This window comes from Elephas maximus, chromosome 16 (genome assembly GCF_024166365.1).
Source record: "Elephas maximus indicus isolate mEleMax1 chromosome 16, mEleMax1 primary haplotype, whole genome shotgun sequence".
Lineage (NCBI taxonomy): Eukaryota > Metazoa > Chordata > Mammalia > Proboscidea > Elephantidae > Elephas > Elephas maximus.
Genome location: NC_064834.1, coordinates 5,341,432 through 5,365,657, shown reverse-complemented (window position 1 = coordinate 5,365,657; position 24,226 = coordinate 5,341,432). Strand labels below are relative to the sequence as shown.

The 24,226-nt window shown below is 50.6% G+C and overlaps 1 protein-coding gene across 2 annotated transcripts; it reads right to left on the bottom strand.

Annotated features, from left to right (window-relative positions):
• Window positions 1–4,457: 4,457 nt before the first annotated feature.
• On the bottom strand, window positions 4,458–21,612 carry CXCL12 (C-X-C motif chemokine ligand 12). Of its 2 annotated transcripts, none has more exons than XM_049854848.1 (4): window positions 21,439–21,606; window positions 16,578–16,695; window positions 13,487–13,573; window positions 4,458–7,820 (listed from the first exon to the last, which is right to left on the bottom strand). In XM_049854848.1, the coding sequence occupies exons 1-4, from the start codon at window positions 21,497–21,499 to the stop codon at window positions 7,805–7,807; spliced, it is 282 nt and encodes a 93-aa protein (XP_049710805.1). In that variant the 5' UTR covers window positions 21,500–21,606; the 3' UTR covers window positions 4,458–7,804. The 2 variants fall into 2 exon arrangements, with proteins under 2 accessions (XP_049710805.1, XP_049710804.1); XM_049854847.1 differs by lacking the exon at window positions 4,458–7,820 and adding an exon at window positions 7,827–10,709 and having other exon boundaries at window positions 21,439–21,612.
• Between the last annotated feature and the right edge of the window lie 2,614 nt (window positions 21,613–24,226).

The window sequence follows — 24,226 nt, the reverse complement described above, 5'->3', positions numbered from 1 at the left end:
GACCTCTCTGGCTGCTGTTGGGAGTGCACCACAGGCACCTGGGAACCAGTCAGGAGACCAGCCAGGTGATGCAGGCTGAAGATGACTGTGGTTTGGACCAGAACGGGAGCAGTGAGAAGTGACTGAATTCTGGAAGTAGTCTGAAGGTAGCTAGTTGAAGTTGTTAATGGTTTAGATCTGGGTCATGAGAGGATAACATAAAGCAAAGATGATGATACAGTTTTTAGTCTGAACAACTGGAAGGAAAGAATTGTTATTTGCTGAAATGGGGATGAGCAAGTTGGCGGAGCGGGGCATCAGGAAATTCGTTTTGCATATGATGAATTTCAGAGGCCTATTAGATGTCCAAGAGGAGCTGGGTGCACAAGCCTGGAGCCCAGGAGAGGGGTCTGGGCTAGAGATCTAACTCTGAGATACCTTTGCATGCCCACAGTGTTTAAGGCCAAGAGCAAGTGTGAGATTACCTGGTGCTAAGGAAGACCATCTGAAGACTGAACCCCAGGGGCTGTCTTAGTTCCCTAGTGTTGCTATAACAGAAATACTGCAAGTAGGTGGCTTCAAAGAACAGGAATTTATTTTCTCACAGGCCAAAAGTCCACAGCAGGGTCTCAGCTGTGTTGATTCCTTCTGTGGGCCTCTCTCTTAGTTTCTGGTATCTGCCAATAATTCATAGGATCCTTCTGCTTGTAGACAGGTCCTCACACGTCCTCTGTCTTCCACCTGTGCTTATGTACCTGTGGCAGTTCTGGTCTTTTCATAACTCAGGAGTGATTAGGTTTAGGACCCACCCTGCACTGGTCATTATGTCATTAACATAACAACAGAAAACTCTATTTCAAAACAGGATCATATCCATGGGTACAGGAGTTAGGATTTCAACACATCTGGGGAAGAGGGAACACTATTCAATTCGTAACAGGTGCCCTCATGCTTAGATGTCTGGAGGGTAAGGAAGGAAACACACAGGGAAATGGGAAGGAGTGAAGCTGAGAATTCACGACTGGTCAATGGATTAACCCATATGGTGATCATGGCGACCTTGACAAAGCTATTTCAGTAGAGAGGTAGGGTAAAAAATTCCAACTGGAGTGGATTCAAGAAAGTTAAGAGACATAGGAGGGGAGAGAATGGAGATAGACAACTCTTGAGAACTTTTGAGTGAAGAGAAGCAGGGAGATGGCGCAGAAGCTGTAGGAGGAGATGGGGCAGGAGTGTATATTATAGGGATTGCTCTTGTTTTTCCTTGGATTTGTTTTCTATGTGAGATTATAGCATGTTGATGTAGAGAATGAAAAATTTATGGTGCAGGAGAAAGGGGGTCAAAGTCAAGGAGGGTATCTTGGGCAGGTGAGAAGAGCTGGCCTTCACTTCCTAAGTGCAGGATGGTCATGGAGCATGGATGGTCCATGCAGAGTGAAAGTAGTGTACAGAGATTTGGCAGGCAGGTGGACAAAGAGGTGACACTGCGGAAATTCTCCTCTTATTGCTCCCTTTTCTCTGTAAGACAGGAAGCCAGGCCATCAGCTAAGAGTAAGGAGGGAGAAGACAACGGAGGTCTAAAAAGAGAAAGTGTGAAGTGATCATCTAAGAGTGGTGGTTTTAGCTGCCATGAAGTCGACTCCCAGCTCATGGGGTTGAAGCACTCAGATCCATAGGTTTTTCGTTGGCTGATTTTTGGCAGTAGATCACCAGGCCTTTCTTCCTAGTCCATCGTGGTCTGGTAGCTCCACTGAAACCTGTTCTACGTTATAGCAGCATGCAAGCCTCCACTGACAGACTGGTGGCGGCGGCACATGAGGTGCATTGGCTGGGAGTCGAACCAGGGTCTCCTGCACGGAAGGTGTGATTCTACCACGGAACCACCACTGCCCACGTCATCTAGGAGAAGGAAGAGCAAACAGGATAGGGAAATGTAGGATCACTGCAGCACTAAAGACCCACTTGAGGTTGGTGTCATGAATTTACAGAGAGCAGTCAGCGGGGTTTTATGTTTTCCTGCTCCAATCAGCTACAGAAGCGAAGAAGCAGCACTCTGAGAGTTGTATTTAACTAGGGACGGCTCATGTAACAATAACAGCTACCTATTTTTGCCTACAAGTCCAGGGCTTCTCCCACTCAGCTACCAAGTCCATACACACATCTTGCTGTCCCTCTCTCTGCCCTCCCTAACAGATCTGACAGAAGGGCTTGGGAAGGCTAAGGGGCTTGATTCTGTGGCTTCACCCACTTTGTTTCTGCTTGGTTTCATGGGCCATGAGATAGACACAACTCATTTCACTCTAAAATGTGTATTAATTCCTGAAATTACGCGACCTCCTTGAGATTTGAGAGAGGTCTTGACCCAGGAGGGCGCACCAGGCTCTGGATCTGGCTTGCCTGGAGGATGCTTCCCTTGGGTCTGCTGCTGCCATACAACCCGAGAACACTAGTTCACTCAACAAATACTTATTAAACACTCACGATGTGACAAAGACTCAAAGGGTCACTGTGAGTCAGAATCAACTCGACAGCAATGGGTTTGGGTTTTTTGCTGTTGTTATGTAACAAAGAGGAGGGCAGTGGTGGTTCAGTGGTAGACTTCTTGCCCTCCACGCAGGAGATCTGGGTTCGATTCCCAGCCAGTGAACCTCATGTACAGCCACCAACCGTCTGTCAGTGGAGGCTTGCATGTTGCTGTGATGCTAATGCTAAACAGGTTTCAGCAGGGCTTCCAGACTAAGACTAGGAAGAAAGGCCTGACAACCTACATCTGAAAATCAGCCAATGGACCCTATGGTTCACAATGCTCTGATCCCATTGTGCCTGCAGTGGCCATGAGCTGGGGACCAACTTGAGGTGAGCTAACAACAACAAAAGTTACCAGCATTGGGAATAAAGCCCTGGACAAGACATTAGGAGCTCGCATTCCAGTGGAAGGTGCCCGAGGGATGGAATCCACCTGAGAGCTCCAGTTTCTCCCAAAGTTTGCTCTTCACACTGGAAGCATATACTCTGGAGTGGTCTCCAGCGGCCCTCCCTCCACGCAGACGCTTGGTCTGGGTTCAGATCTCCACAGATTGCTCAGCAATCTCACCACAGCTGATGTTGGAGAAGTTGGTGGTACTGACGGGTGTCCACAGATAGAGAAGGCAGTCTAGGCCCCAAACAGAGTCTGTGTGCCTTTTACGGAGGGGTTGCGGGTGGAACTGGGGGATGCCTCAGGTGTTTTAACAGTCTCGATACGGTAGCAGGCTAGGGCATCTCTGTGGGTGCGAGTGGCTTCTGGTGCAAGGGGCCTGGAGGCTCCCCACTCACCTCCTGCCTTGCCCACTTTGCCTGGCTAAGTGACCCTGTCATTGTTGTTAGTTGCCATTGAGTTGGCTCTGACTGAGGGTGACCTTACGTGTAAGAGGACAAAACTCTCCCTGGTTCTATGCCATCCTCCCAATCTTTGGTTTGTTTGAGCCCACCGTTACAGCCACCGAGTCAATCCATCTCATGGAGCGTTTCCCTCATTTTCACTGACCCCCTACTTTACCAAACATGACGTCCTTTTCTAGCGATTTGTCCAGTGATGATTTTTTAGATGTGATTATCAAAAACACTCATTTTAGCTCAAGGAAGATTCATTTGAAGGGCAGGGAGTGCAGCCTGACATCACAATGACTTCCCAGCTACTCCAAGCCCTCCTTCACCTGTTGCAGGCCAGCACTGTCCTGTACCCTCGCACAGTACCACCCCTTCTGAGGTAGAGGGCCAGCTTACCTTAAGTGGGGTAGGCATCCAGCTTACCTTAAGTGGGGTAGGGGACCAGCTTACCTTAAGTGGGGTAGGGGACCAGCTTACCTTAAGTGGGGTAGGGGACCAACTTACCTTAAGTGGGGTAGGGGACCATCTTACCTTAAGTGGGGTAGGGAGCCATCCTACCTTAAGTGGGGTAGAGGACCAGCTTACTTTAAGTGGGGTAAGGGACCAGCTTACCTTAAGTGGGGTAGGCGACCATCTTACCTTAAGTGGGGTAGGGGACCATCTTACCTTAAGTGGGGTAGGGGGCCATCTTACCTTAAGTGGGGCAGGGGACCATCTTACCTTAAGAGGGGTAGAGGACCAGCTTATCTTAAGTGGGGTAGGCGACCATCCCATCTTACCTTAAGTGGGGAAGGGGACCAGCTTACCTTAAGTAGGGTAGAGAGCCATCTTACTTTAAGTGGGGCAGAGGACCAGGTTACCTTAAGAAAGGATTCCAGCAAACCAAGGACATTCAGAGAAGAGGGAGCACCTTTCCCCTGCTAAGGGTCAGTGGAAAAGGGGAGGCAGTCATGCCCCTGGAATTCCTGCCCATGGTTAGCATGATTACTCTGATCTGTTATCCACCAACCCTGGTCAGCTAGGATTGTACAACCCCTCTGTGTTGTGGCAGAAAAACCAAGTCTGAAGAATTTCAAACGGATACAATAATTTCAAACCATTGGCTCATTTGAATACAGATATTTATTAGGAAAATTGTAAGTGCATACACATCTTTTAATTGATATGGCTTCATAGTAAAAACTATTTCTGAAGAGACTTATTACTTATTTAAAAAAAAAAGAAAAGCACACTGTATACAGGAAGCTGCCTTCTCCTGGACCATTTTCACATTATCTGGGAAATGCAGTTTAAACAAATTTATACAAAGTACAGTGTTTATCACATTTAACACCAAGTCCATCACTGCACAGATGCTGAGTGCCCAGCGAGGTTGCAGGATAACAAGTTTTCTATGTGCTTCTTTAACTTGGCTCTGCCAGTAGTCTGCTTAGAGGATTTGGAGGTTTCTAGGGAGCATTTCCCAGGAATGGGACTCACTCAGAAAGGGTCAGAGTAGATGCATAGAGGGATCAGGACCCCACAGTTATCATCCAGCTGGAAAAGGGTATACTACCTGGGGAAGGAGATAAACTCCCAGTTAGGGAGGCCACAGCACTAACTGTGGTCAGAAAAAGGCACCCTGGGAAGGTCAAATCTAATTCCATAAAAAGGCTTAGAAGACTGTCTGGATTTTACACTGGGGGACTGAAATTTATTGCTATTCCAACCCTCTGCTCCAGGCTGAAGCACTCCCTTCTCCAGAGGTGACCTCTGGTGAGCAGGTGGACAAGCAGAGGGTCCCTCCTGAAACTTCCTCGCTGGTATCTCAGCAGCTGGCCAAGGGGAACAGACAACAGTGCAAACAACACATGGCACAGATTCGGATTCCACAAACAGCACATCTGTGGACCCCCAGGACCCTGTCCCTCCTCCTATGCAAAGGCTGGCAGTGGAGGAGCACCCTGGAGGTGACCAGAGCCCAAGGGACTGTCAGGCAGAGGCAGCAAAGGAAAGCCTGAACACTCACTGCTGTGCTTGACTTGTATTTTGAAACCAAAGGCGGATTAGGGGCTCCTTTTTCTTTGCAAACGTCTATTTAAATGTATATTTACTTTAGTAGGATAGGCTCCATTAAGAAGCCAACTTGGAGGTAGAGGAATTGTTTTACAAATAATTTTGCCTGCAGTTTTTACTCTTGTCTACCCCCCAGCCCCCAGGATTTAGGGTAGTGGAAGTCTGAATCAAGACTCAACAGCAACTGGTTTGGGGCCTTTTTGTTTGTTTGTTTGTTTTCTTATTTCCTGGGAGTAAGAAATTTAATGGTGTTGAGTCCTGGTTCACAGATTCCAAAAGAAGATGCTTTCATATTTTCCATAAGGGGTTTTAAAAAATCTTGGATTGCCTGAAAATAACTGTCCCACTGCAAGTTCAATCATCTCATATATAACTGGGGAACACTGTAGTGACAAGATCATTTCATAACAGAGTTTTGAACCTAGCTCTGTACTCCTTATAACAAATAAAGGTTTCCTGTACTGCGTTTTTTCAACGAAACAGTTGTTTTAAGGATGTGGATTTTTATTTAAATTAGGGGAAAATTTTGGTTGATGGATTTGCCTTCTCCCTTGAAGATCTAATTTAAAGGAACATTTATGGGAAAGCCTAACATGTTACTAATAACCCCACAGAATTATTAAACCTAAAAACACCTACAATTCAAGATTATTTCATTATCATTTACTTTCTACATGTTATGTACAATGTCCTGTCAGCTGATAAGGTTTTCCTTGTTTTTGCCCTTCTTTTTTTCCACTTTCTTAATTTTACAAATTTTACTGGGATCTTACACAACAAGGGAAAAGTATTAGCGACACCAAATCAAAAACAAAACAAAGCAAACCCTGAAATGCCTACCTTTAAAAAAAAGGAAAAAACAAAATTAAATGCTTAATGCAACTCTACAAACTGCCCTGACTCAGAAAGAAACCATCCAAAATGTCAGGATTTTTAATGGAATTCCCTGAATATACCGTCATGTTCTTACAGGAATGCCCTATGGACACGCCTCTGCCGTCTTCCTAGAAGCAGGTGATATGGCAGGAAAGAAAGTCCTCCTGGGCTATTATTGTAAGTCTTTTGTAAGGTTAGAGGTGATGGGGTTTTCACATGGTAAAAAAAGATGAGATTCCATTTTAATCGAGAAGGAATCTCACCTCCAGATTGAGTCTTTTGTGGGTTACGTTTTTAAAAAACAAAAACAAAAAAAAGTTGAGAATCCTTTTTATTCCCAAAACATTACTGACTTGGAGCAATGAAGACAAAACTACTTACAGTTTTAAAATATCAACAACGCTGGAACAATTGAGGGGTAGCAGGCCTCAAAGGTCAATATTGCTGCCAACCAAATACCCTTGGGTTCTGTTGATCCAGGAGTGTTGGTGATCAGTGGCGACACCAAGGTGATCCAAACCAAAGGATTACAGCCCTATCTGGAATAGGGTGAAAAGGCCCCCAGGGCACCTCCTTCCTCTCAGCCTTTGTATACAAAGAACAGAATACCAGCTCCCCAAGATACTGGTCAGAGATGGAACATTGGCTTCGAACAAAAACACAGGATTGGACAATGGACAATATTCCAAACAAGACATAGATGTGTACAGTGTTTTCAGGACCTGGTAAGACAAGACATTTTGATTTGCTTCTTGGTGCTCAGTACAAATGAAAGCTTTGGTCTTGAGAGAATCCTTTTCCAGGGTCACGGAGACAGTCTTGGAGACACATGATGATGCATGAGAGAGAGGAAATGATGAGAAGGACATGATGGGATGCAGATGACAGCTTGGAGTGAGGGGAGCTTCTCACCCTGCCCTGGCCTCACACTCCTGCCTTGACTCAGGCAGACCCTGTCATCCTCACTGAGGTGGCCAGACCTCAGCTCTCATTTGGAGAAATGGGTTAGCCTCAAGTCTTGCCCTCTAGAACTAAACCCACCACCACCACTCTGGGCAGTACAGGGCAGACTTTACTATGGTTCACCCTGCTGATGGTACTGACACCCCCACAAGACCTTCCTGGTGTCTCTCCATTCTAGGGAGTGACAAATGTTGGCAAGTCTCCCACAGGCTGATGTCTCAGCTGGGTACAGCTCATACATAGAGATACGAAACTCAGGAATCCCTGGTCAGACTAGGGAGAGATATTATAATAAAGCAAGTAAAATAATGGCCTTAGTCTAAGCTCCTAGCTGTCACCAGTGACATTTGCTAATCACACTAAATGAAAAATAAACACCATATATTTTGCTACATAATCAAATGTGAAAGTAAGGCAAATTGTGCAAAACAAATCCCTTGGAAATGCAGACGGCCTTGGCTTGGGTAGTGGGGAAGCCGCGGAAGGCCCTTCCCTAACACTGGTTTTCAGACCTGGGCTCCCATGTAAGGTTTCCTCAGGCATCTGACTCAACCCGAGCCTCTCACATCTTGAACCTCCTGTTAACGAAGAACAGAGTGAAACACCATTAAGGCGGATTTCGACCGGCAACCACGTCCTCCTGTGGGATCTGCTGAATATAGAGCTATCATATCAGAGATGGTGGAGCCTCCTGTTCCAAGGCAGGTAGCTGCCTGAGAAGCTGTATGGGTCCCCAACCATTACTTCAAAATCGCACGCCATGTGTCTCCCTTCAGGGGCCCTGAACAGAGTGGGAGGGCTATTAAGAAACAGCCATGGCAGAAGCAGAGACGGGAAAGGGACTACAGGCAGGAAGGCAAAGACACGGACACAGCAAGCATGGGGAACAGGCTACAAACAACAGCATGAGGATAACATGAGACAGGTCACACCAAGTGACAAGACAGAGGCATAATGACTTTAAAAAAATACAGTGCATTTTTTTAGGGCTTACGATACTCTCTGCCTGAGGGAATGAGAGCAGCCACAGACACTCATACTTACACTGAGCCAGGAGGCCAGTTAGCTGCTGGGCTTCCATCCTGGGCAGTCCTGCGTCCCAGAGCCTGGTCTGTTCAGCCCTGTGACCTGGGCCTCCGGAAAGCCCTCCCATAAAACAGATACTTCCAACTGCTTCCCTCCAGCAAAACCCACAATCACCTTCTAGATGAGGTTAGTGGCCGCCTCCAGGCCTCACCAAATGGACTGACCAGGGACTGATACCCTGGAGGAACAGGAGACCTGGCAGGGCACCACGACAGCATTGCTTTCCATCCTGCCTCAGACACCACGTTCAGGTTTCATCTCCACCAGAGAATCGAGTTCTGGCTCCTCTACAGCAACCCTGGTCCATTCCCTGGGGCTGGGGCCACCACCATGTTTAAGTTTCATAAGGCACTTGGCAAGATGGAGTGAGGCCCCATGAGGCTGGCGGGGGCCTGAGAGTCATGCACGGACGGGGTGGGAGCTTCACTGCATTTCTTCACAGGGGGCCCACTCTCTTAGTCCTTGCAGCCCGGCTCACCCATCCACAGGATGGGATGGAGGCGGTGTCTCCCAGGGGCATAGCGGAAAGCCTGATTTGCCACCTCAGGGCAACATTAGCTCACCCACTGTTGCTAGAGGGCAAACAGCTTAGGACGACACTCATGTGATGGGCCAGCCACCCAGTTCTGGCCACAGAGTGGTGCTACCTGTCATCTGAAGAATGAACGGGACACGTCAGCCTAGAACTGAGGGTGCCTGGGGCACACGGGTGGGACCTTCCCCTGGGTTCCTTTGTCAGAGTAGGACTACCCTAGCCAAAGACCCATGGACCAGAACTGCTGCTGCCTTCCTCAGGAGCTGGTGGAGGCAGCCTTCAGGGTGGGGGAGGGAAGGAGGGCCTGTAGAGCTGGCACCTTTCCAGGCCCAGGGGTCCAACTGACCAGCACCAAGCTGATAAGAGGGGCAGAGGGTAGAGAGCCATCCAAATAGGAGAGATGGCAGCAGGAACAAATGCCCCTCTGTAGCTGCAGTGCCCTGTCTGGGCACTTTTCCAGTGAAGAGGAGGAATGGCTCTAAGCAACTGATGCTGTAGCCGCACCAGCAAGCACAGAGCTGGAGGGGACAGACCCTCCAAGACCTGAACTGTAGGCCAGCAACTCTGGGGTTTTCTGCCTCTGAAATCCTTCTGCTCTGTCCCCCAGCCGCTTCATCTTTTCAACCATTTAGCACAAGTAGGACCGAGGCTCCTGGGGCAGGGGTGACCGTGTGCTTGGGGGGTGGGAGGAAGAGTCGAGAAATCCAAGGGGTCCTTTTTCAGAGCATAACCAAAGCCAGGGTATCCCTTGCTCTCCCACTTGCCTCCCTCTCCCCTTCCAGTCCAGGGGCTGCCTCACACATCGGAGAAGCTTGGCAAGAAATCACTCTGAAGCATAAATCCACAGGGGTGGGGGCAAGTTCTAGAATGTAAACTATGTTCACTTTAAGTAGCTGTTTCCCATGAGCAAGGAGCGAGGACCCAGGCAGCTGTGTCCAGAGCCTACCACACACCATCTTGGAGGCCCTCCCAGCCCAGGGACCCCATTTTGAAGAATCTGCAAGCATTACCCCAAGAAGAGGCTCCCTGAGAAGCATGTCCACATCTGCTCTCTGGAAACTCAGGACTCGATCCTGCTCACCACCATGCTGACTCTGCAGGTCAAGCCCATGTTGTGTGGTGGAGGCTCACGCAGCTCAGGCCAGGGGAGAAGGGCTGAAGTTCTGCCCTGAAGTGGTGGCAGAGTGAGGGAGGGCCAGGCAACAGGGACTGGGACAGCTGAGGCCAGGTGCTACGGGCAGTGTGTGTTATGTCTACACGAATGGTGCCTACCACCACTCTGCCTCCGAAAACCACGACAGGTGTGCCTGCCAGAAGGAGGGAGAGGGCGTGAGGCTGCCTCTGCTGGCAAGCTGCTCTGGGACCTGGGATGCAAACTGTAAGTGCCTGGTGCTGCGTGAGCTCCCGGATGCAGCCTGCTCAGAGAGGGAGTGGAGGGCAGGCCAGCGTGTTCTGGAAACACTGGGCTACTCTAGTCAGTCATGAGCCGCAGCCTCAGCGTCACAGATCTCAAGCCCGTCTCTGCACAACTATTTTCTTCATAATTTAACAGACCAAGAAGGGTCTTAGGAAGCACATGAGTACACAGCTGGGGTGGCCATGAGAGTGGCAAAGCACTGCTCCCACCACGGAAGTCCGAGCACCTGGCCCGAGAGGCAGGTGGGTCATTGGGAAGTAGGGTTAGAGCCAATTTACAAAGCGCCGGGACAGACAAGGGCAGGGTGCATTGTGGTCCATCGAGGTGGCAGATAACTAGTTTTTCCTTTTCTGAGCAGCCTTTCTCTTCTTCTGTCGCTTCTTTTTTCCTATCTTTTCTTTTTTCCCCACTTTTTCTTCTCTGCGCCCCCTTAGATAAAATTAGTAGAACCATTAATAACGTTGAAATAAACCAGGGTTCCTCTCAGCCTGCACATCGTTTACCACTGGCCCACACATATGTTTAACTGTTTCCAGTCTCTGGCCTGGAGGCCCCTGGACACTGTGTATCAGTAATTCATCCAAGAACACTAGAAATTTTCCCAATTCAAAATGTTAAGTGGGCATCCATGACACCTATGAGCTGGTTACAGCAATTGCCAATTTGCCCATCTGACCCTGGTGCCTGCTGCGTCCTGCAGCCCCCAACAGGGGCAAGGATTCGTATCTAAAGCAGTGCAGAAGGCATAGCCAGAGCAGGTCTGGACTTGGCCTTCTATCCCACCCCACCCACACTCTGTCAAGCTGGGCTTCCTTCCAAAGAGCCAGCCTTCTCAACGCAGAGCTGAGCTCTCTTCTTTATCTAAAAAAACGAACTCCACATTGCAGATTGATGATAGCTTTAGAGGTTGGAGGCCTGAGGTTCAGCCAGCCATCCAGGAGAGGGGAAAGAAGACAACCTGGTCCCACCTTCTCCTTCCTGGATGGCTGTCTGTGTAGCCACCTCCTGGGAGTGACTGGGATTGTTCTGCAGAGCAAAGGGGAGAGCTGGTTAGCAGAATTTTATTAGAGCAACTGGCTCGTGATTGTCACATTAAAATGAATCAAGCTGAATGATATTTAATGATTTATGGGGTGAGGCCACCTGTTCCCGTGAAAGCTGTAGTCATCAGATTTTTATATGGGAAAATATGAAAGTTGGATATTACTAGGGCTGAGTCTCTGGGGATTACATGGGGATGTTAGGAGAACCAAGGAGAAGGAAGGGGAGGAAGAATTAGTGAGTCAAATATTAATCTTCAGAAAACTAGCATTGCCAGCTCCACTGGGGTTGGGGGAGGCACAAAAATGGGAGCAAAAGATCTCATCTGCTCATCAGAAATGCCCCTGTCCTGTCTCTCAGACACGGGCTCAGCCAAGGGACATAAGGCATCTGATTAGCAGGTCAGCTTAAGTTTATAAACTTCAGAAATGTATATGAGCTCCCTTTCTACAAACTAATGAAGTTCATGTCGGGTAAATAAATTCCCACATACGGTAGGAGGCTTATACCATGAAACAATTAGCATTTTATTGCTAGTGCACATAAGGTCACATTGGATACAATTTTCGTACAAGTGAAAAAATACACTGTGGCTAACATTAAAAAGCTGCGTTCACATTTATATATATAATATATATATTTCTTTACAAATTGCCAGTAGTTGCAGATAATAGAGAAACGTAACCTACTGACATTCATATGGCTCCACTTCAAATATATGAATTGTTCGACTATAAATATATTCTGAAGTACATTTGTTTTCTAAAGAAACAAAATAAAAAAAATGTGCATGAAAATATGTATTTAAAAAAATGCCTTGCAAAAAGTTACAAACACCACCAGGACCATCTGTGGATTCCAATTCTGCATGGATATTCCATCTCGCCAGCATTTCTGACGGGAACCTGAAACCCCTGCTGCGGCTGCAGGAGGCGAGATTAGTGGCAAAGTGCTGGTGTATTTATCATTATTATTATCGTGACTTTCACTTCTGAGTGCAGAAACCTCAGAGTCTGCAGGGCCTCCATAGCATAAGTAGGCTTCTCTCAGATGCAATCACAGAAACCAGATTCCTCAAAGCAAGCTCTCCAATTTCAAATTGCATTTGATTCTGCAAAGACTTGTTTTTTATGGGAAAGCAGGGACCTGATCTCACGTCCCCAAGGAGAGGGCCAGCTCCATTCTAAAGGAAGCCGCGAAAGGATCTCACAGAGGGCCCAAGGGGGGTGGGCAAAGGAAGGAGAGGGATCATGGGCAAGACCCGTGACCTCCGTCCTCCCCACCAGTACGGCCTTTGATCAGGCTACAGAAACGAGAAGCAGAAGCAAGATGAAAGCATGCTCTTGGGGGCAGGGGGAGGCAAGGGGATGACCAGGAGAGGGTCTCTGAGCACAGTCCCTAATGTTGGGGGTATCTGTAGCACAGCCACAGATCGAACCACGGAACTTGACAAAGGAGTGAGACTGGCAGCTTTTGCCCAGGGCTAAGGTCTAAGGTCACTATGGAAACCCTGGTGGCACAGAAGTTAAGAGCTTGGCTGCTAACCAAAAGGTCGGCAGTTTGAAGCCACCAGGCACTCCTTGGAGACTCTATGGGGCAGTCGTACTCCGTCCTATAGGGTCGTCATGAGTCGGAATTGACTTGACGGCAACAGATTTTTTTTTTTTTTGGTGAGTCAGTGCCTGACCCCAGCGCAGCAATTCCAAAAGGTGCGCCCCCTGCAGGAGCAGCTGGCAAGCCTTTCCCCGCCCTCAGTATGCTGACTGTGCTCACAGGCTCTCCAAGTAAGAAGGGAAGCTCCAAAACAGATTTTGAAGTAATTGCTGATTTTAAAAATGATGATGATAAATGATGATGATCATGAGAGAGCTGACTGATGGGAAATGCTGCTTGGGTAATACAATATCTTAGAAAAACCCCAGTTAAAAAGATCCAATGCACAAGAGGTTGGGACATGGATGGATACAAGTTGCAATATCGTACCATACGCTATAAATGCAGGTGTTGATACACGGGGCAAACCTCAAGCCCGTTCCCAGGTCCGTCTGGTCCTCACGACCCAGGCCTTCCCCTCCTCCCCACCCCTTGCCCTTTTGGTTCTCATGTGACTTTAGCGCTCCTCAAGTGGGTCTAGTGGACAGTCCTGTTTTGGCTGCTGTGCTTACTTGTTTAAAGTTTTGTCCAGGTATTCCTGAATCCACTTTAATCTTGGGTCAATGCACACTTGTCTGTTGTTGTTCTTCAGCCTTGCCCTGCCAAAACAAAAGAGGCAACAGCGTACAGGTGGGCGGGATAAAGGCAAGGCCGGGATTTGGCCACTCATTCATTCCACACGCATCTTAGGGCCCTCGCCGGCGCCAGGAGCGCCTCTTGGTAGGTCCCGGTTGTGGGGAAGCTCAAGATCTGCTGGGACCCCACAACACTAACAGTGTAGAAAGTTCTGCTGCAGAGATACAGCAAAAGGGAGGAAAAAACCCTTACAGGGGAGTCCAGGAGAATTCATGTACGTAAGCCTCTGAGCTGACCCCTGAAGGCAGAACGGGAGTTTGACAAGTAATGAGAAAGAGGAGGTTCACAAAGAGCAGAGACCATGAGGAGGAAGAGTGGCAGGTAAGACGCTCGCCAAAGGCAGGGCCAGATGTCAGGAGGCCTTGGGGGCCATGTGATGGAGCAGAGGAAACAATCTGGAAGGTTAGAGAAACCTTAAGGGCTTCAAACTGGAGAGTGACAGACGCAGGTGTTTTTCTTTTGACAGGGCATCTTGACAATGCTTAAAAGTAGTCCTGGAGGCAGGAGGTTTGCAAGGCAGTACTCTAGTGGTCTAGGGACAATGACAGTATCAGTGGATGTGACTGTGCAGGTGGAGGTGAGAGTGAGTGTAGGTGGGGAGTGACAACGCAGGTGGGGGTGGCAGTGCAGCTGGGGTGACAGTGCAGGTGAGAAGTGGCAGTACAGGTAGCAGCAGTGACAGTACAGGTGGGGGTGACAGTATAGGTCAGGGAGTAACAGTACAGGTAGGATTGTCAGAAGATAATTTCCAGAAATTTTTCAAGTTCATCAAATGTTCCATAATCTCATTTGCTTTTGAAGTCCAGACTCCACCTTCCTCCCGCTCATCGCCTCCACTCACAGCCTCCCTACATGAAGACTCCCAGGGAGGACCTGGGCTTCTCTTTCTCAGCCCCTCTCTATAAATCCCTGGCTTGCAATTTCTGGGTACCAGCTAACTCCAGCAGCCCAAGGCTATCCCTGCCTAGCCACTAAAGGCAGGAGGGTAACTAAGCCCAGCACAAGGCTTTGGGAACACCCCACTTTCTCCAGGTAGCCTGCTCAGTGCTGGGTGAGGCTGTGCAGAGGAGAAGTAGCGCTGTGTTCACACACAGGTACCACTGTTTATTAATTACATGCTTGCCCAGGTCTGAGAATTGTATTTGTCTTCTTAAACTTCCTGCTACATTCCCAGACACCCGAAGTGACATAATCTATACTGTGAAGCACACTGATGCATGTTAACACCAGTATCTGATGACACGCCTCTCTCAGGAGATTTAATATTTTATTGTAAACAAAGTAAGTGAAGAAACATTCATCTTCCAGTGCCCTAGAACACACTGCAAATGATAAACACATTCAAGGAAGCAAAGGTTAAAGAGAAGAGAGTCAAACCTAAAACAGCTGGTGCTGTGCTGAATATCTTCAGAAAGTCGCAGCTCTCCTTTCATCTGCTAACGCCTTAGCCCACTCCGAGTGCTAGGGCTTTTCAGGATGGAGACACCCCAGGAGACACAGAGCCTCGGCCTTCACTGTAGTCATCTAGATACGAGTGTCCTGGTTGTTATGCATCACGTAGGTGTACACACTACAGAGCCCAGGCAGATGAGCAACCACGTGCGCCCTCTTCCTGCCCCTCTTGCATCATCCTAGCCCCAGACAAGATACTGTGTGCTTCATTTATGTGTGATTCTCGTCCATTTGGTTTCCCACACAAATGAAAATCAAATGTTAGCAGCTGCCATCAACTCCAACCAAAAACAAAAACTCGTCTGTTGTGTTTGAGAATGTGCAGGTGAGTTGAAAATGTGGAATTTTCACTGAATGGTTAAAGACAACTACACCAAATTTAGATCTTGAGTTTTTATTGTGACAGATAGGATTAATTTAGAGTACAGAGGCCTGAAACAAGCAGGAAAGATATAACGGTGACTAGGAGAGCATTGACTTAGGCAGTGGACTTCGGCAGAAAACTCGGGGAAGCCCATCATTTCTCCAGTCCAGAGGTACCCAACCATGGTACCGCCCTGTGCTACAGGAAGGAATCTTTGAGAAGAAGGCAGACAATAAGCACTGCGAGCATGGTGGGTTGCCAAGGGCAAGGATGGCTTTTGAAACTCCTGTAAGTACTTATGGTAATAAGGTTGCTACTGTTAGCTGCCATTGAGTTGGTCCCCAACTCATGTTGACCCCATGCACGATGAAACAAAATGCTGCCCAGTTCTGGTAATAATATCTGCCTCTAATTATGCCAAGGAGTCCCTGGGTGGCAAAAATGGTTAAGTGCCTGGCAACCGAGAGGTTGGCAGTTCAAATCCACTCAGAAGCACCTCAGAGGAAGCCCTAGAGATCTCCCGAAAGATGACATCCATTGAAAGCCCTACAGAGCACAGTTCTACACTAAAACACATGGGGTCTCCATGAGACAGAATCACCTTGAGGGTAGCGGGTTTGGTTTTTGGTTTTAATTATGCTAAGTTCAAGGTTGGCCAATAGGCATAGATCATTTCTATACCTTTAATAGGTGTGTGAGTTAGGTGTCAATGTGCCCATTGGATGCAATATCCTTAAAGGATGATGTTCAAGACTTACACAATCCATATTATTCAGCCAGAAAGAGAAATGAAGTCCCAATACATGCTGCAACGTGGATGAACCTTGAAAACATTATGCTGAGCGAAATTAATCCGTCACAAAGGACAAATACTGTATGATCTCACTTACACGAAATAAGCAAAGATATAGAAACTGAAGATTATCAGTGGTTATGAGGGGTGGGAAGGCAGGAGGAAGGAGAGATTTTGCTTAGGGCACACTGAGTTTATCTTAACATCAGTGGAATACTTTGGAAAAGGATAGCAGGAGTAGTTGCACAACTTGAAGAATGTAGTCCATGGCCATCTGGCAATCGCTGAACTGGTAAAGGTTTTGTTGTGTACATTTTCACAATACAAAACAAATAAAATTAATAAATAAAGCACTTACACGATTTGAAGGGCACAGTTTGGAGTGGAGAGGATTTTGAGATGCTTGACGTTGGCTCTGGCAACGTGGCTCTCGAAGAAACGGCATGGACATCTGTAGCTCAGGCTGACAGGTTTCCCTAGAAAAGGTAATAAGAACAAGACAACCTGTTATCCTGCCAAGCTTTGGGGATGCACCCAGGTCTTAGTTTGCAGCCAGAGGAAGAGATGATGGAATGAGAGGGAGTGGGGGTGCTGGTAAGGCTCAAAAGCAATGGGATGAGTTACAGGTGCATTCTGGGAAAGACTATCTCCATGGGCAGGTGCATTTTGGGGTGAGCCTCGGCTTATACAGAGCAAGGGGACAAAAGTACCTGCACAGAGCTGGACACTAGACAGGGTGGGAAGTTAAAGTAAGAAGCCACCGTCTCAGGAATCTCAAGATAAAAGCAGTAATTATAGCAGATAACAGTTTCAGTCAAAGGTACTTAGGGTCCCAGGTTTTCTTTGCAAAATAAACTCCTCCAGGACTGTTATGGGTTGAATAGTATCCTCCTAAAATGTGTGTCAGCTTGGCTAGGCCATGATTCCCAGTATTGTGTGGTTGTCCTCCGTTTCGTGATCTGATGTAATTATCCTATGTGTTGTAAATCCTAATCTCTAAGATGTTAATGAGGCAGGATTAGAGGCAGTTATGTTAATGCGGCAGGACACAATCTACAGGATTAGTTGTATCTTGAGTCAATCTCTTTTGAGATATAAAAGAGAGAAGTGAACAGAGACAGAGAGGGACCTCCTACTACAAAGAAGGAAGAGCCAGGAGTGGAAAGTGTACTTTGGATGCAAGGTCCCTGTGCTGAGGGGCTCCTCGGCCAGGGGAAGATTGATGACAAAAACCTTCCCCCAGAGCCAACAGAGAGAGAAAGCCTTCCCCTGGAGCTGGTGCCCCAAATTTGGACTTCCAGCTTCCTAAACTGTGACAGAATACATTTCTCTTTGTCAAAGCCACCTGTCTGTATTTTTGTTATAGCAGCACTAGATGACTACATCAAGGGCTAAGTGAGAAGGATGCCAATTCGGAGAAGGGAAATGGGGGAGGAGGCTCCATCCAGTCTCCTACCCCTTTCCCTCCCTCCTCCTGGACAACTTCATCCCAGGATCCACTGCAGCTCCCAGGAATGCTGCCCTCCCCCACCTGCAGTCTTCCTTCTAGCTTTCTCCCTAAGCCTGGCCACCACCACAGAGTCCTGGCTGGCTTCCTACCTGTGGGTCCCCAGAGGACACAGGCAGAGGGCCCACCTCCTCCCCAGCACTTCCTCAAAGGCAAGAGATTACTCAGGCTGCAGTCAAATGTGGCTTTCTTTGCCTGTCGTGGATGCTGCCTGCAGCCTCCTGGATTTTATTAAAATCTTTGTTCGCCAATTCACCAATTTGCAAAATGCCATAATTGACACTCATTAGTGTAAATTAGCAAGGGGCTCCTGCAAAATCCACCACTCATCCTCTGAGTCTAGGATTGCAAGCCCTGGGGGCTAGGATTTTTGCAGGTTTTTTTTTCCCTGCAGATTTTATCCAAACCCTGCTTAATACCCAAATTATTTGAATTTGTGGATCCTTTCATCAGGGATTAAATGTGTCTGAGAATTTTTAGTCCAGAGATTTAAGAGGAAAAAGAAAAAGAAAAAAAAGACAAAACTACTTGTTTACAGAGCTCCCAAGGGTTACTGTGATTCTTAAGCTCTGCACCTTCGAGAAGAGAGCAGAATCCTGGAGGGTGAAGGGCTGATCTTTTTCTAAAGGCTCAATTCAGTTGATGGATGCCGTGGACTAGGAACAGCATCACATTTAACCCCCAAATCAGGGGAAAGGCAGACCACTCTGCCCTTTCTGACCAACAAAAAACCAAAAAAACCAAACCCAGTGCCGTCGAGTCGATTCCGACTCATAGCGACCCTATAGGAGAGAGTAGAACCGCTCCCCATAGAGTTTCCAAGGAGCGCCTGTCGGATTCAAACTGCGGACCCTTTAGTTAGTTAGCAGCCCCCTTTAGTTAGTAGCCATAGCACTTAATCACTATGCCACCAGGGTTTCCCTGACCAACAAAAGCTACCTGGAAAACCAGGAAGGAGAAAGTCCATTTCCATGTGGTCAGTGACTCCTGGCTGGGGAGCTAGCTGCCTTTCCCTTTACACCTGATCTAACTCCAGAAAGTCACCCCTGGGGCCCAGCTTCTAGGCTTCCAGCAACTGCACCAGGGGCCCTCCAGGGGAAGTCAGCACCACAGTGTAACCAGATCACCTGGGAAAGAGACCCCAGCTGCCGACAGGGGCCAGGCCTGGGTAATTAAGAGTCCCCCAGCCAGGTCTCCCCTCTGCATGAGCATTTCACCCAGGGCTTCCCTGCATTTCCCATAGGTCCTCCCTGAGCTGGCGCTGGCCAGGACCCAGTGGCGAGGCAGGAAGGGTCCCAGCCACAGAGCAACCTGAAGCCCCAAAGTCCGTGGTGGTGGGGGCTGCTACACTCCAGCGTTCAGGAAGAAGCAGTTCCAGGTCAAGCCAGAAATTAGAGCCATTCCCAGCTCAAAACAGGTTTTGCTCTTTCTCTCCTGGCTACCCCTGGGATTATCCATTTCCTACCAAGGCAATTTGTATTCCTGCTCCCAGGACCCACTTGTTCGCCTGTCAAGTGGGAGAATTTCAATGGTTTTTTTTTTTTTTTTTTTTAAAGGGACAGCACACCTAGGTGCTCTTATCAAGAGATCTTGGAACTATTCCCACCTGGTGTCCTTTCCTCCAGCTTTTTGTCAATATCATTAACTTTTCCAGCCGTTTTGGAAAGTCATTTGGTTTACAGTGGAGATGCCTGACTGGCTGCAATGTTACCTCTCCCCACCCCACAACTCGGGACCTGGCAGCCTAGCTGCCAAAGCAGTTTCCAGAGATGCCTACTCTGATGCATAGACAAGAGTCTCCCAGGCTCCCCGCCCCACCCCCTACCAGTCAGCCCCCTCCAGTCAGGCCTGGGAATGTGGCTGACCTTGGGTTTAACCCGGAGAAGCCCAGGGTACCCATGAGCCCAGCTGCTTGGCCAGGTCAGATAATGGGGGGAGGGCATGAGCCTGAGTCTCTGCAGGACAGCTTTGGGGTTCAGCCACTGGTTATAGGGCTATAGGGCTCAGAGAGCTAAAATATATATATATAGAGGTAAGCCCCACAAAGTGTGTGTCTGGGAGGGGCTGTCCTGCAACTTTCCAGGGACTGGGGTAGCCCCAGGGCAGCACCTCCCCCAGCAACGAAGCCCTGCAGGTAACTCTCTGGCCAGCAGCTTTCTGGTGGGTGCATCCAAAAAGAACCTGACCTGCTGGGGAGCCATTTATCCAGAGGGCACTGTCACAGCCACCCTTGCCAGACCCCTCACTGTCAACCCCAAACCAGAGCACCCCAAGACCTCTGGGCGTGGGAGGTGTCAGCCTGAAGCCTCAGCCTCGGATACTTTCCCAGCTATGGAAAAACGTTTACTTTGCCTTTGATGCGGGTCCCTCTGCAGCTCTGACCAACAACTTGTTACACACTTAGAGAAACCATGCCGGGCAGTCAGGAGCCACCCTGGGTTAGCGCACCCCCTCCTGCTTAGCCCCGCCGCGCGTTCATCCTACCTACACCTGCTGCCAGTCCCGGGTCTGCTAGGGCACAGGGGCCAGGTCTGCGGCCCAAACCCGGCTTATAGCTCCGGGCACACTCGGGGGCCTGCACAGAAGGCGGCCGCACCAAGAGGATTCAGAATGTCCTTCTGCCCTCCGCCGGTTTGTCAAAAACTTTGCAGCCAAGAAAGGCCCTGATGGACATCGTTTTGTCCTGGGTTCGGAGGCAATAGTTTATTTTGGTTCGCAGCTGCAGTACCCTGTGATACAGCAGCAAGTTTCCTCTTCAGCGTCAAAAAAAAAAAAAAAAAAACAAGAAGAGAAAGCCTTTTCCCTCTCCCAGTGAAATGGGATATCACAGTTCCCAGTGGCCCAAGGCGTTGGCGACTGAACTTTGCTGCAGAGCTCATTACGCACAGTGCGCTGGGCCAAGTGACAAAGGCGCCACTTCACAGGTGTGTTTGGAGGCTGGGATGAGTTGTGCCCGGCCTGCATGGCCCCTGCGCCTCTCTCTCGACCCTGGGAGGGCCAGAAGGAGGAGGGGAGGCAGTGAGCTGGACTGCAGAACTGTGCAAAAGCGCAGCCGGGCCGGTTGCGCAAGCCCGCCAGCTGCGCCGCGCAGCCCGCCGGCGCCAGGCCTGGAGCTCCGCGCTGCTGCGGGACTGAGAGGGCCGGCCTGGCGTGGAGGAGGTACCGCGCAGCTCGCCCTGACCCCGCCGCCACGACCAGCAGGTCACGCAGCGAGCCGGCCTTTGCAAAACACTCTTTCCCATCCGCCGCCCGATCGCATCTCAGGTACGGTGCGCAGCGGGGCTTCGGGGCCCATCACGGCTGGAAACTTAGCCCGGCGCGGGAGAGCACTAGCTGGGGGCGGGCGGACAGGAGTCTGTGGCCTGCAGTCCCGACACGGCTCCCCACCTGAGTCCTCTGCGCGCTCCGGGCCAAGTGCTCTTGCCTACCCTCACTCTGCAGCGCGCTGGAGGACAGGCGGCCGCCCCAGGACCTGAACCCTATTGCGGGGGCGCGAAACCTCAGCGCAGGCAGGCGAGCGAGGCGTGCGCCTTTAGACGCGGCTTTTTTTTTCTCGACTGAGCGTGTCGGGCAAAGTGGGCTGCCTCCACCTTCCATGTGGAAAGCGGCCGCGCAATCGGTTCGCCCCGGCGGCGCCGGCGCGGGCAGAGCAAGCCGCGACCCCGCAGAATCCCGGGCGTCTCCTCGCGCCTTCGCTTCCAAGCGCACTCACCGTCGCTGAGGCAGAGCGCGGCCAGCAGAAGGGCCAGTACGGCGACCGCCTTGGCATCCATGTCGCGGGCGGCGGGCGGGCAGCGGACAGACCGGACAGGACGCGGTGGGCGCAAGCTGATGGAGAGTGAAAGTGCGGCGACTGGGGCCGCGCGCCTGGCGCTTTAGAGGCGAGAGGCGAGAGCCGGGCGGGGCTGGGCGGGGCGGGGCGCGAGCTAAGGGGCGGGCCTGGAGCGGACTAGAGACCGCGGCCTGAGTTCTGACGCTCGCCCCCTTTGGCACCGCCGCCCCTCTGTCACCTCCCTCTTGTCCCTTCCTCCGTGCCTGTGGTGTCCCAGGGGCCTCCTGGCGCTCCGGCCTTTGACCTCAGGCCTGGGCCATGCAGATGGAGAAATGAGTCCCCGTGGCATTGTGATTCAGCCCTCAGCTGCTAACCGAAAGGTTTGTGGTTCAAACCCACCAGCTGCTTAGAGGGAGAAATATGTGGCAGCCTGCTTCTGTAAAGATTACAGCCTTGGAACCCCTATGGGGCTTTATAGGATAGCTATGAATTGTCAATGGGTTTGGGTTTTGGATTGGTATGCAGATGGAGAGACTGTGCCCTGGAGGCGAGATTTGAGCCCCGGTCCTTTGGCTGAGGGAAGGAATGAGAACCAACGAAAACCAAGTCAGGCCCAGTGTGAGTGCGGACTGCGCCATGGCATCTTAAGGTAGTCAAGAGCGGCCTGTTTTCTGGGTGCAGGACTTCAGTTGATCGCCTGTTCCAGGTTCACTGCTCAGCGGCCCTGGAAACTGCCGAATTGAACGGGATCAGTCTTTACAGTCAGAGCGCTCTGATTCCAAACACCATCGTTTATTAGCTGAGCTGCAGTTCCTCACCGGTAAATTTGGGGCTCTAAAATACAGCATTGTGCGACCAAAATGAAACACAGAGGTTCGCCCCGGAGGCCCTTAGGAAACCAGAGCTTACTTAGCCCTTTGTACCTCTGTTCTCTCAGCGGTGAAATGGCCTGATCACAGTTCCCAGCCTACGAGTGGAACTGGGGGAATTCGGTGAGATCCCCACCGAAAGTCCTCAGCGTCTGACACATAGTCAACCAAATTAAAAAAAGAAAGAAAGAAAAAAAGGAAGCTAGAAATAGCTTTTAAAACTTCAACATTTTCTCCCTCTGCTTTTTCTGGGTACCCAATGAACGCCCAGCGCGACCCAAAGCTACTAGAGCGCAAGGAAACCCTCCTCCTGGGTCTGGGCTCCTGGAACCCGCCGGTCAGGGCCAAAGGACCTCACCGACCGAGCTTCCCTGGCGGTGTCCCATACAGCCTCACATGGGCCAGCCCTCACAGCAGGCCGCCGCGCCCCTTCCCTGACACCCCGAGCTGGGCGGAAGACTACAGGGCCAGGGGCGCAGGCAGGCGGCCTGGAGGCGCGGCGTGGGGGCAGCGCCCCTTTGGGCCTTGTTTGTGACCACAGGCCACGCCAACCACCCATTCTTGCCTTTTCCCGCGTGGCCAGTAGAGAGGATTCTGCCCGCACGTCCATTGGCTTGGCGCGCCTAGGGCACCAGGCGTGAGGTCCCGGTCCTGGAGGAATCCCGGAGGAGGGGCTGTCTGAGAGGGGCGGCCAGTGGTTTCCGCCGGAGGCTATGGAGAGAGGACGGTCAGCGGGAGGTCGCCAGAGACTCTGGCCGAGGGGGTGGGTGTCTTCTGTGTGTGTGTTTCCAAAGCCACTTTGGCGCCTACTTAGGTGCGCCACGGAGCGCCCCAAGGACCTGCACTCATTCATTCATGGGGCATTGGGCGCAGAGCCAGGAACCCTACTGACCTGGTGCCCGCTCTTAAAGAACTAACAGTTTAGTGGCGAAGACAGTCCTGTATCTTACTTAGGGTTGTCGGCCTCTCCTCTCCCCTCCGGTTATCGCGAAGCCTGTGAGTCCGGCGCGCAGACCCGTGCTCGGGCGGCTGGGCTCGGGCGCCCTCTAGTGGCCACGCCGCGGCAAGGCGGGGGGCCTCAGCCTCGGTCTCGGTCTCGGTCTCGGTCTCGGTCTCGGTTTCGGTCTCGGTCTCAGTCTCGGTTTCGGTCTCGGTCTCAGCCCCTCGTCCCCCGCCTAGCCCTACAGTCCCGGTGGCTGGTGGCCCGCCCCGCTGGAATCCGCGCGGAGCCAGGAGACGTGGCGGGGCTGGCGGGAAATCAGCCGCCCGGGGAGCGGGGCGCACCCTCGAGCCTGGAGCCCAGAGCCTGGCTGGAGCCGCGCAGGGCCTCGCGGGCAGGTCCAGCCAAAGCAAACACCAAAGCCTCTCGCTGCTTCCCTTTTGCGGCAAAACGGGTAGACAGGATGTCAGTTTTGTCCCGCCGCCCGTGGGAGCCTCTGGGAGACCCCCGAGTGGACTGGGGCCCGGGCAGGGCTGGGATGAAGGGAACTCGGGCCCCCTGCCTGGGCGGCCCTCTTGGCTGCTTGACCTCCAGGCAGTGGACACACCTCACGGGCCCCAGGACAGACGTTAGTGTGGGACCCATCACTGCCCACTTCCCCCATTCATTCCTGAAGGTGGTTATTGAACACCTAGTCGCGCCAGGCTCTGACAGCAGTAAAGGAAGCGAAGACCTCGGCTCTGGTAGAGTTTGTGTTCTAGTGGGGAGCTAAAGGTAAAGCATTACCCACTGTGTGGAAGGGCAGTCAGTGCGTGGGAAAAAGGAGCAGAGGGACCGGCAGGACTGCTGAGGATTTTAAATACCATGGTCACGGATTCGTATTTTAGGTAAAATCCCCATAGTTTTAAAGTTGACAACA